Source organism: Thalia democratica, chromosome 1 (assembly GCF_965202585.1).
Source record: "Thalia democratica chromosome 1, ktThaDemo2.hap1.1, whole genome shotgun sequence".
In the NCBI taxonomy this organism is placed as follows: domain Eukaryota; kingdom Metazoa; phylum Chordata; class Thaliacea; order Salpida; family Salpidae; genus Thalia; species Thalia democratica.
Window position 1 is genome coordinate 38070024 of NC_139165.1, and position 13616 is coordinate 38083639.

At 26.3% G+C, this 13616-nt stretch overlaps 1 protein-coding gene across 1 annotated transcript; it reads right to left on the reverse strand.

Moving 5' to 3' along the window:
- Nucleotides 1-1722: 1722 nt before the first annotated feature.
- On the reverse strand, nucleotides 1723-4488 carry LOC145835768 (polycomb group RING finger protein 1-like). The gene is made up of 5 exons (XM_082943486.1): nucleotides 4359-4488; nucleotides 3388-3542; nucleotides 2913-3071; nucleotides 2149-2340; nucleotides 1723-1887 (listed from the first exon to the last, which is right to left on the reverse strand). The coding sequence occupies exons 1-5, from the start codon at nucleotides 4486-4488 to the stop codon at nucleotides 1723-1725; spliced, it is 801 nt and encodes a 266-aa protein (XP_082799612.1).
- Nucleotides 4489-13616: the final 9128 nt, after the last annotated feature.

Consider the following 13616-nt stretch of genomic DNA (forward strand, 5'->3'; position numbering starts at 1 on the left):
AAATCAAAATTCTGAAATAAATATGACTGTGTTTAATAATGAAAGTATAATGAAATAATGAGAGTTTAAAACACAAAGAAATAATACAGCAGTCTTGCCCTATATATTAATAACACCATTTTATAATTCGAAAGAAATGCTTAATTATAAATTGAATTTGCCAAGTAGAATAGAATATAAATGTCACATATAAATAAAGATAAAGATAATTTCTACTTATTATTAAAATAGTAAAATTATTTTTAAACGTATTATTATTTTATAGAAATTTAAATCCTTTTTTTAATATATGTCTAGTTTTATCTGTTGTTTTCACATTTAAAAAATAAAGTAAACAAATAGTAGTTAGAAGTGGGAAAGTGCCCAGTCTGCTTTTAACTAGAGGCAATATTAAAAAAACAGCCATTATAGTGAGCATATTTGGTACCTCTCGTTTTTTACGATCTCTCATATTTTTACGCACTTTTTCTGTGGACACAATGTGCGTAAATAAGCGAGAGGTTACTGTACATTAAGTTATTTATTTTATTGTTTTTGAGCTTATATTCCACCTTTGTACTTAGAAAAGTTATTATAACGTACTACTGTTCTTACTTAACTTATTTATCCTAAACAGAGATCCGTGTTTGTAGTTCATACTTTCTGTATGACTACATCTAATCAAGTTTGTAACTAATCAGAGTTTGTAAAATGCTAATAATTGTCATGTCAATTGAGCACAGACACTATAACTGTTGTTTGGTTTATGTTAATAATATCATGCTTGAGTAAGTAAAAACTGCTTTTTATCAAGCGTGATCATAATAATCTTGCTTGCTTATGGTATAAAAACCAATAATGGAGCATTACATGAGAAATAGTATTACAATTATAGCTAAATTGAAAGTTTTTACAAGGCAAACTTTTTTTTTGTTTTCAAGAGTTTTTTTCAACTGACATATAATTCAAGGGTCTAAAAGCTAAATTTAAAAAAATACTTCGAAGTGCTAATAATTATAATTTTCTTTTGTACAATTACAACTAACTTGTGTGACACAGAGCTTTTTAAAACAAAATCACAAAGCTTACTAAAAAGAATTTGATAAACTTGTTTTATTTTACGTTACTATCTCGAAGTTACAAGGATGTTTCATTATTAAAACATGATTCGTCAAAGTGATAATCTATGTTTAAGTAAAGAACAAATTAAGAACTCCTTTTTAATTTTGGTTTTAGGGTAAATGAATTTAAATGGTAATACTTACTATTTTAAATTTATGAATATATTATCTAAATATAATATCAAGTTTAGTGTAAAGTATTAAAAGAGTCCAGGTATAAATCAAAACAAAGTAGTGCTAACTTTGCGTTTTTAGTGTACATACTAATATATAGAAATAAAAATTCTATTTACAAAAACACAACCAAGTCTTTATACAATGTATTTGTTTTGTTAATAAACATTAACTTTAAAATATTTAACTTAGATATATAAAAGATTTATATTTACAGTCGTAAACATCAATCTGGATTGGTAGCAGTGAATATCAAGACGTTTATGGTTATCTTAAAACTATTAAATCAAAAAGTCAATACTATAAGGACAAAACATTAAGTATTTTTTGTACTTTATATAACTGTTAGTTTGATAGTTTCATTAGAAAAAAACACAACTCAAAGCAAATAACTTAAAGCAAGTTTCAAAACACAACATATTCAGGTCGCAACTTATACATAAACAACTCAACTTTTTTCATAAACTGTAAAGTTAATAACAATCTGTTCAGTTTTCAAACATTTTTTTCCAGTAGGTTCAAGTAGTTTAGCTACTTGTGTTATCAGCATGTTTTCTTCTACACTTTCGTGATCTATTCTGAATATTTGATCATTCAAGTTGATATCATGCTCCTAAAAAATGTTTTTTGCACAAAATAATTAAACTGTATGAAACTTATTAATTTTTTTTATTGAACGATTGCTGTGTTTACAAAGTTTGGCAAAGTAAAGAAAAATATTTCACTTGTATACTTAAAAGTTAACTTTTTTAGGAAAAAGCTTTATTGTTGAGTAAATAATTAAAAATAGAAGTATGCGTTACTACAATGTCAAGTCACAGGCTTTAAATTTCAATTGCGTTAAATGCTTTTAGCGTTTAGTTTCAAAACTTACCCTGGCTAGAACTTTTATGACGCTGACAAATTTAACTCGCAAAGGTGCTGCTATGTACTTGTCAGGTAATTTCTTTCCTTTAATGTTTACCTTGCACAGAAACATAAATATTCCATCAAACTTTGCATTCCCTTCAATTGTTTCGTCGTGAATATGTTTGTTGTAATAAGCTGCTGCTGTTGCATTTTCTTCCTACAAAGCAGCAAAAAAAAAGTATCGAATTCCCATTACTTTAACAAAATCTTTAAGCTTTAACATCATAAAATAAAGCGTGATGACGGCATAGGAGTGTGAAGCAGTTTAAGTCACTTAAAGTTAAATATAAGGGGTAGCTGTATTAAAGTTGTTTTTATGGTCCACACATCTACGACTGTATAACGATTCATCTTTTATAACTGAATCATCATGATTTTTACGTACTAAGATAGTTTTAAAGTCCATTCAATTTTAACACTTATCAATAGATATTTTAAAAGCTTGTTAATGTTATTACTTCGCTATATATTTTTTTATAAAATGTGAAAAAATTAAAACATTATACTTTCGGATTTTATTTAACTATAAACTCAGCAGACCTCTGTTACTCTGATACATATTAAAAAAATCGTTGAAGCACTAAATGCGTTTACGTTTATTGTCTTTATATATATATTTTTAATGTTTAGCCAAGCAGGTCCATTAAACTATTGAAAATTACCTAATTAATTTACAATAGAACTGGTTTATACTAATGAATCGTGGATAACAATTTTAAAAATTCAAACCTCATTACTATCAACATCTTGTCCTAACATTTTCTGCACTTCATCGATTTTCAGCAGATGAGATTTAGAGTTTTTCAAAGGAACTCCTCTGTTTTCCCAAAATTCTCTTTCATTTTTCAATTCGTCTTCAAGCAGTCCTGGTACCAATTTGTAAACAATCTGAAAATATTTTGTGTTTTTAATGGATGCAATTTTAAATTAAGAGAATCTCAATTAAAAATGTTATGTAACATTAAAGAATCTCAATTTTTGACATTGGTAGTTTTAATACAGATAAAATATTAAAAAACTGATTTGAAAAAAAGAAAGTTATAGCTTAATTTTAGTATAAAACTTGATGTTTTATAGGTATCGTAAAATTCTCAATTATCAAATAACATTAGCTGTGTTCAGTATTTGAGACTAAACCTTAAAGGGTTGCTTTAGAATTGCAGGTTTATTTATTACACACAAAATTACATGGATAACTACAAACCTCTTGCAAAGTGTTGTCACTTTTCAAGTTGTTCAGTGTCACATGCCTATGACATTCAGGACAATATTTTGAGTCAGTGTTCAGCTTAGCTACGATGCAGGATTTGCAAAAAGTGTGGCCACATTCCTCAAACGACATGGCGTTTATCAGGTAGCCTGCAAAACAAATTACAGCTTTGTAGGTTTAATTGAATACGGCTTGTAGTAAAACATAAAACGAGCTCTTAATTGTTTATTTTTAAATTTTCAAGGTAAAATCATATAAAAACATATATATACATTTAATAATGCTTTTGCACGATTAAACAATCTGTGCAAATATATTTTACAAAATAATTAAGTTAAACTCTTAATTGTAAATATTTGTATAAGTGCTTATAATTTAAAAGCTATCAATTTAATGCTTTTTTATTTTGTTCACGCTTTTAACACAACTTTTTAACATCCAGCCATTAAGTTTTTTGATTAAAAATATTTTTTTTAATATATTGAAAATTCTTATATAGGTAGTATATGTCAGCAAAGTGGTTATTAACTCAGTATTGGACTTTTTAAATTTTACCCTATTGACCAAGTAACTAACTGTGTATTCTACCAAAAATTAAAAGATAAATATGACAGTTAAGTACTATAACAAAAACTAATGTGTATAAATTGTACAGAAATATTCAAAAAAAAAGTGTTAAATAATTAATAGCATTTAAACTACAAATGTTAATTCATAGTTCTTGTATTTTAAGGCATATAACCTACCATAATGTAAAAAGCTAAGAAGCTTAATATAAAATCTGTTTATTCTACCTTGAGAAACATAAACAACTTGTTTTCATTGAATAACAGATTTACATGAAGAAAAACATTAAATGGTTAACTAATCAAAACATCAAAGAGAACTGCATAAAGTAAACAAGTAGGTTTTAAAATAATTGAACCTAGATTAAAGCATAATGTTAGTTAGGATAATTCAGTCACCAGAACAAAGTGGGCAGGTGATGAAAGGGTTTGTTTTTCTGACGTCAACTTCAGCATTTTTGTCGTCAAAATTTCCAAAGTCAGGATTCCCTTCATCCACGTATTTGGCAAACTGCGCTTGACTCAACATTGTTTATTTAGCTGAGTGTTTAACTGTGTTTATGTTTTTGTTTTTTGATATAGTAAAATTTTTTCAGCTTAAATTAAACGTTAGAACTTAACTCAGGACCAGAATTTTTTTAATTTTAGTAATAAATCATGAATAACAGTTGCAATTAAGTATAAAAACATTTATTCTAGTTTCTTAAGTTAATAAACTCTTGTTAACTTTAACTAGCTACATTATTAATTTAAAGAATTCTGTTATGTAATGTATAAACTTGAAAATATAAACTAAATTTATTTCTACCTACTTTTTTTACAAATTTTGGTGTGAATATACCATTAGTAAAATTATTTAACATAGACAAGACAGCATTAACTTTTACTTCTTTTTTTAAATTTTGTTGTGAATATACCATTTGTGTAAAGCTTAACTAACAAAAGTTGATTAAGGCATAGAGGGTTAAGAGACTATCAGACAGTTATTTGTCACAGTTAATATTTTTTTCAAAAATGTTTTATTTGAAAAGCAATTAGAAAACAACTTTAAGTAACATATATAAATGGATCACCTTCTTTATTCAAAAATAAATGTTGAGCTTATGAATTATAAATAAATTTTGGCTTTTATTTCTACAAATATAAAAAAGCGTATAACAATTAACAACAATTATTCTACTTACAGGGTTTATTTTAATTACTTAGACTTGAATGCGTATATTTTGAAAAATGAGTGTGTAATTTGTAAAACAAATTTTGGAATAATAAGTAACTAAACAATAATGTAAATAAGTTTGTGCTTTCATACAATTTTTTCCTGAATTCTTTTTAACCAGAAACATTTCAATTCAGCTTTTATAAACTTATAGAACTATGTTTTTGAAAAAAGCTTAAAGAATAATCACTAGCCCTATAACATTTTTAAGTAAACTGTGATTTAATTATATTTTCTTAACACAATAAAACAGGCAACTAAACAAAGAACTGTAAAAACAAATTACTGTGTAAAAATAAATAATAAAATTAAACTTATGTTTCATTTCAATGGTCAGCTCCCTTTTTGCAGTAGTTTTATTTAGTTGCCACAACATTAAAAAAACTGTCAAATAGTTAGTAGAGCTACTATATACGTAATTTTTTTATAAAAATATCAACGATATAAAAGTAAAACTGCTAATGTTTCTTATTTAATGTACTTAACCGTTAATTAGTTAAAATTCGCAATAAAATTTTATATAGTCAGTTATTTAGCCTCTTCAGTAATTAAATTGATTCTAACATACAAAATCTTTAAAATAATAGTACTTCTTACCTCTAATTTAAAAGCGAAAATGCTTTTCTTAAGTAAATGAAAAATAAAATTGATAATTGGTATTTTGACAGTTCACATTCATTTTTTTAATTCACTTCTCAAATAATAAGCAGAAATTTAGTAATATGAAAACGCACTTGAAAGTCTACTATGGTAAAAAATTTGTTAATCTAAATCTGTTTTAAATGTATGTAAAATCTGAATTTAAAAAAAAAAAAAGTATGTATGACAACTTCTTGCAAACCTATTTTAGTTTTTAAACTTTAAGAAAATTTATGTAGGTTAACTAATAACAGTTTGAAAGTATAGACAATACTAAGTAATAAATTATTAAAATTAGTTTCCACAATATTTAGAATCTTATGAAATAAACCAACAATTATAAGAGTATGATTTGCCGTGTACTCAATTTTATCTATAACAACAATTATAAAAATATTTGAACAAAAAAAACTCAAGGTGTTATTTAATATTATCAAATAGATAAATTAACTTAAACGTGCATATTTAAGAAATCAAATTTTTTATTTGTTTATATAATATTATTATAAATATAACATTAATCTAAAAACACAAGAACAATTAAAAAAACATTAAGATAAATTTAACTTCAAGTACTAAAACTTTTTTTTTCCACATTAAATAATATAAATATTTTTTGAAAAATCTTTGAATGTAAAAGATCACTATGTTTAAGAAGCTTAGTTTCTAGACTATAATAAGAAAACCATTTTTTTGTACATTAAAGTGTTCAACATTCAGAAGATTATTAAGTCAGGAGTAAAGATCAAGTACCTACCACCTTTTGTTAATACTTGATCTTTCTGCCCTGACTTAAATTTTTTCTGGATATTTAACATTTTAATATACTAAGACAGTTTTTCCAAATAATAATTAATAATTTTTAATTTAATTGCATTAATATAAATAGTGTAAAAACTTTAAAATGTTTTACTTTTAAACGTCCTTCCTCAAACATGTTTATTACAATACTTTAACTTTAAACATAACGTTTTATTTAGCTTTTTTGTTATTAAAAAAAAGTTTAAACTTTTACGACTTGTTTTACACTAATTCATAAATCAACAAATAATAAAAATAAACTGAGTAGTTAAGATATTGTAGTTTTATCAAAAGTGAAACTACAACCTAAAAAAATAAGTATTTTAGTTTTAGATTAAAATTTTTAACTAACTTAAACTTATAAAATTATACAAATTACAAGCTCTTAAAACTGTATGTACATCGTTACAGTATAATTGACTCGTTTAGTTTTTAAGTTTTAAAATTGCTACTTTAGAGTTAAGTTATATTTAAGTCTTAAAACTCAACTTTTTAAGTTCTGTTAGAAGTTAGTTCTAAAAATTATTAGCTACATGAGTTTTGAAGTTAACTGAATAACTTAAAGTCACAGTCTTAAGCAGGAGCTTTATTGAAATAATTCAAGTATACAAAGACTTTTATATAATTTGGTTTGATAAAACTGATGTAGTAATAAAACTATCTTTATTACTGATTGAGCATATGCGTTATTTTCTATTGGTAGTTTTTGTTTATACCTAACACGTTGTTTAGTTAAAGTTTTTTATCTTGTGCTCGATAACTTACTATTTGAGCATTACTTAAAATTTATAACTTTTTATAAGCACTTTATCAAAACAATGTTTGTTATACATACATTCTTTTCTTTACCTTTACTTTGTAGAACTCTTTTTAACCTTTAAAACACTATTTAAAGTTCTTAAAAAAATATTATCGTTTTTTAGAATTATGTTAGTGTCAGAAAATTAGCATTTTGTTAGTAGAAATTGCATTTTACTCAACTAGTTAGGGTGATAAAATAAAAAGTATACATGCACTACATTTATTTATTTGTTACAACTTAGCTAAAGTAAAACTAATTTGTGACTCCAACAAAATTCTTAATGAAAGAGTTTATCATTGCTTTTAATTTAATTATTAACTTTAAAGTTCTATTTAGCATGATATATACAGTTTATTGAAAGACAAAAAAGGACGTTTAAAATATTTGGATTTGGGATTGGTGCACGAAGAACATTTCGGTTATCGAGTTGCACACCACGAATACTTATTAACGTCTTGTCCAAAATAATTGTAATTGATAACTGTATGTACTTCATCATAGTTCACACGGTTAATAGACTATTTGATATTAGTTGTAATATATGATTAGAGAAAGTAGCCATTTTTTTAAACGGTACAATCTCAAGTTTTGCTTGACGTCCTCTACTAGTTTTTTAAACTATTACGTACTATTTTTATTTTTTTACTTAATCTACTGATAGATAATATTGTTCTAATACAATTTATTCAAAAACTAAACAGGAACAAAAAAAAACAGTTATCAAAATACTCATAAAAATTTATTAACAATATGTACCTCAATCAAATTAAAATAGAATACTTTGAGCAACGTAATTTAATTAAACCCAATCTTTTAAATTATTTTCTCGCTCTTTCCTTTCTTTTTAACGGAGGTGCTTGAGTGTAATAGCTCTGAAAAATAAGTATTTTATGTTAACGAAGACAATCTTGCGACATTTTTATACAATTTTTTGTTATTAACTTCTGGATATCTAGATTATTTTAAACAACTAGTTGCTTTGTTTTATACATTAAAAAATATAAGTTCTATTTTTCAATTATGTTGTTAAGTTCAATCCTAGTTTAATTATGCTCAAGTTTTTCAATTAAACTTCTCAAATATCCGATAAATTGTGAGATTACGTGTAATTAATCATGAAAATGATTTACACATTTTATTCATCCCTGGTAAATTACTTTTTCGAAGATTATTGAAAAAACTTATTAATACTTTTTAAAATGTTATGTAAAATTCAGAAAAAGATTTAAATTTTTTCAAAGCATTTTAACATATACTTAAATCAACAAAACCGCTGAACATATCCGCAATAGCTTTAGTTAGTTCTTTGTTGTATTTCGATTCACGAACGTGATCTACAGATTAGACTTTTGATTCAAAATTTCATCTTTGTCGTCTTCTTTTGTAGTACTGATGACATTCAATAAGCTAGTTTATTTATTGATTCAAACATTCTATTGTGATATTTGATTCAGTAAGATGTGCAAATAGATTATTTATCAAACAACATTCGGGTACACCATAATAGTTTACAACTAGCAAATTGTAAAATAATTTTTCATCAAAGAGGCATCCGGTGCTTGGTTAGGACCATTCTGACTGTTTTCTGATACACTTCAATTTTCTTCAACGGTTTCTAAACAACCTTCCTCAGGCTTAATTGTCTCTGTGTTGATTTTCTGTGTTTCGTTTATAAATTCAACATAAACTAAAATCTTATCAGAATTAACTTCTTCTGGTTTTCTAACAGCTCCTACCTGACGTTTATGTTTGTTAAGTGCCCCCAATTTTGTTCTTATTAATTCCTTTACCCGAGTTATATTCAAACTTTTCTAACAAATTTTTACACGCAATAATTAAGGAGCAGTAAGATCCAAGACACTGTACAAGACACTCATTATTTCAGGTACGACGTTTGTTGATAAATTATCCAATACATCATTACTATTTTCATTATCAGCAGAAATAACTTATGCAAAACCACATCGACAAATATTACAAAATAGAACTGAACCAACAAAAACTAATAAAACTTTACTAACACTAAGATAAAATTCAATGAAAACTTAACCATAATAAGATATTCAGAAACCTGTTTGGCTATAAATCAACTTAGCATTTTAAAGTTATTAAAACATTTTAATGTTTATACTTTTAAAACTGCAATATCTTTATTATTTAAGTATCATATAATTATGTTTTGTTTCAAATCTAGAAAACTTTATTTCGGATCAGTTTGATTATAATTTTTATTTTTACCAATTCAACTAAAGTTTTATAACAAGTCTGTGCAATCTTTATTACCTCATTAATTATTCTAACTTTGTGTTAATGCTTTTTAAGGGTGTGTATGTGCGTTCGGTCGACTTAACAAGAAAACGGGCTTAAAGCATTACTGCTTAGCACCCGAGGCGCGGCTATTGCAGCAGCGGTAAGCGTGCTATGTAAACGTTTATGGAGCAACGTATGAAATACTACAGCGTCCAGCGGCGGTAAGCTTATAGTTTAGCGAAGTCATCGAGACGATAAGCCGACGCAGGCATTTTCGGGGCATGGTTAATTTTGCAAACTGAGTTGCTGCCTTACGATTTAACCGATCTGTTGTCGAAAAATGTTATCTTTGTGATAAATTTGCTGATGGGCTTTTTAACGGACAAGGTTTTCTTCGAGACTTTCATAGGTTAAACTTCGTATCCACTGTACTAAATACCATTACAGTATTAGTGGGTTGCATATTAATGTTGGTTCGATTTACTCATGTATTGCCCATAAGGATTATCATTTTAAGGAGTAAGGTACTGTCAGGGCCGTCATGGCATATGTCCCTTTAGTTTCGATACGATATTTTTTCGGTCAGAACACTATTTATAAGATAAAACATTTAAAACGCATGAACTGAACGCCGCTTGAGCGGAGACTAGACAATTGCCACGCTTGACCGGGGTCGGCTTGCCTTTCGGCTCCCTGGCACCACCGACTAGCGAATGGGTCGGATCCCACCGGTCCTTTGTAGCGCAGCGCCGGACTTATGGCGTCGGTTTAACCCGACGGTCATTCAGGAGGCTTACCCTTGTTCCGAGGCCCTTTTACTTCAGTCTGACGAATTCAGATGAAAGGACAAATCATATATCAAATACTTGTTCTCAACGAATCTCAGCGGAAAACTGTTATAACGATCACAACACCCCGATCTTCAACTAGGTCGTTTGCAAATGATTAAGCACCTCGCCTTTCGACGAGGTAGCAAACACTAATTTAGGACGAAGCTTGTCGCACCCATGGAGGTACTTGACGCGGTGACAACCCAACGGCCGTCTAGCTTTACTACTATATAAAAAGTTAAAATAATTAAAAATAAATTAGTTGTTACAGGTCTAAAATCGTGTTTTTTTTTACATAAACTAATAATTTATTTTATTTTAAAAGAGTTTAATTATTTTTCTTTAACTATAATCTAGTAGTAGACCATTTAATTAATTCTAAAAGAGTTAAAAAAAAATATTTGCTTCTTAAAAAAAATAAGTAAATATTAAAAAACTTTACTTACAAAAATTAATACAGTTTAAGTAATAAAAAACATACTATAAGCAACAGGAGGAAAATATAAAAACCCTACAAAAATTAATTTATAAATTAAAGCATATAAAAGTATAAATTATATGCCTTCAGATTTCATCAGAATATTGATGGTTTTAAATAATTTGATAGGTTACTTTATTTGAAAAATATATAAGATCTCCATCTGATAATGTATAGATAGCTTTTTCATACTGCTATTACATAATTTAACATCATTTTGTGAATGGAAAAAGTGCTGAATTTTTTATTAATAATTGAAATATTATTATTTAAGTAATAGATAGATAAAGCATGTTGTCACTACTATAAGTTTATTATACAACTAAACAGGCACAAAAAAACTTCAAATAACAAAACTTTTATACAAAAATTAAGTAAAAGTAAGTGCTCTTTAATAACACAAATCAATCAAATTCAATCAATTTCAAGGTCTTCTTCTTTCTTCCTGTCACTTTAACGGAGATGTTTCTGAGATTCTTTTGAACAAGAGCAATAATTTCTTTTGTTTTTGAGCGCAGCGTTGAGATATTTGCAGAAAATTCTCTCTGTTCAATCTTCTTGTTTGCATTTAGAAGATATCTTAAACATCTAGCTGCAGAGTTTTTAAACCGATCAATATGTTGGTTCCATTGCCCAACAATGGTATTAAGTCCAATCATAGTACGATTAGCTGAAAGATCTTCAATTAAATCTTTCAAAAATTCGAGAAATTCACAAAAGCTGTTTAAGAAAGAAGACATATCATGAACAATGATTTTAATAGGAAAACTATTTTTATTCATTTTCTCATTTACTTCAACTGGAAGACTGTTTTCATAATAAATATTGAATAAATCTTTAAGTATTTTCTCTAAAGTACTGTAAAATTCAGAAAACAAGCCCGAGTTTTCTACAAAAGATACCCATCGACTTAGATGTTCAAATATTATTTTTAAGTTTTTAAAATCTTTTTTTTGATCTTCTTCACATATTGTTTGATGGTTATCATCTAACAAACTATAGAGTAATAGAATTATATCATTTAATTCAGTAAGACTTACAGACAAATTTACTATCGAAAAATACTCAGGTATATCAACATAGTTTACAATCGGCTTGTTGTCAGAATTACCTTCCTTTATGGAGACATCTGGTGCTAGGTTCTGTTCATTTTCTGATATGCTGCAATCTTGCTCAACGGTTTTAAAACAACCCGCCTTTCGTTTAGTTTTATCAGTGTTCGTTTTCTGTTTTTTGTCAGTAGGTTTAAAATTATCTTCTAAGATCTTGATGTAATGTTCAACTTGAGGTCTATAATTTTTAGGTACTTTAGTTTCATTCTTCTCAATTTTCTTACCTGAATTTTTCTTTACATTTTCCTCACTCATATTTATGGGCGAGATTTCAGCAGGATCATGATCAAAGTTGTTATTCTCATCAACTTCAGAGGGACTTTTAATTGAAGAATGTTCTTCGTCATTTGTTTTGTCAGCAAAACTAAGTAAACTATAGAAATATTGACAAACTTTACAACAAACAACTGAAACCACAAAAGCAATTGCCATTTCGGTAATGCTGATGTCCAATTCTAATGAAAACTCAAGCATAATTATAGATTTCAAAAAAACCTGTTTTGTAATTAATTAACTTGAAATTTCAAAGTAAGTAAAACAATCAAATGTAAATTTTATAAATACCAATATTTATTTTTATTCTAAAACAAATAAAATTATGCATTTCTTTAGAATACATAGTTTATTTTAGATCCCTTTAATTTTAAATGTGTTATATCCAATTTAAATAAGACTTTTAAACGATTTTGTGTAGTCTTTAATACGTCATCGATTACCTTATTTTTATGTTATTGCTTTTAAAGCACAAAATATACGATGTAAGGCTATTTAATATATTGAACTTTAAGTTGTTGTTATTATAAATTAACTATTTTTGACAGACTAGATTAAAACGTATATAACATAAATTTTAAAGTTTATAAGTAGTAATAATAAAAATTATTAATATAAAATGTAATCTTTTTTTTTATGAAATACGAGTCAATTTTAGTTTATAAGTCTTAGGAATTTTTAAGTTTTTAAAACTAAACATAACTAAACATAACTTAAAATATTATTAACATCTTTGTTATATGAATTATCAGCAGAACTATATTAACTACAGCAACATTGACAATTATAATAACATGCAACAAAATCAACAAAAATTAATGCCAATTTGCTAATGCTAACATCAAGCTTCAGTGAAAATCTCAAAATAATTTGATATAAAAAAAATATTTGTTTTCTATAATAACTTTAAATGCGTTAGCTTAATTTTGATATAATGTTTAATATTATGAGCTATTAAGACTTATATAATCGTTTTTAAACAAAAAAATTTAAACATTAATAATAGTTCTAAAAGACTTTTAAACAGTTTAATGTATTTAATATAAAAGTATTGCTTCGTTTTCATATGTATTCTACAATCTTAAAAAAAATTGATATAGCTAGTTATAAAACCAAATATTGAAAATATTATCAAACATTTAAAAAAAACTGTAAAACTTATAAATAAACTTTTAAAATCTAAAATTTTGAAGTAAAACTGTTTTAATATAATACATTAAGTTTAAAGATAGTATCATTGATGGCTAAAAACTTTA

Excerpts from the sequence above, each read along its gene's own strand:
- LOC145835768 (XM_082943486.1), bottom strand. The coding sequence starts at position 4,488 with ATGTTGAGTCAAGCGCAGTTTGCCAAATACGTGGATGAAGGGAATCCT. Across the intron at positions 2,341-2,912 it reads AAGATGTTGATAGTAATGAG|GAAGAAAATGCAACAGCAGC; the intron begins GTTTGAATTTTT and ends GCTGCTTTGTAG. Across the intron at positions 1,888-2,148 it reads TCATAAAAGTTCTAGCCAGG|GAGCATGATATCAACTTGAA; the intron begins GTAAGTTTTGAA and ends AACATTTTTTAG.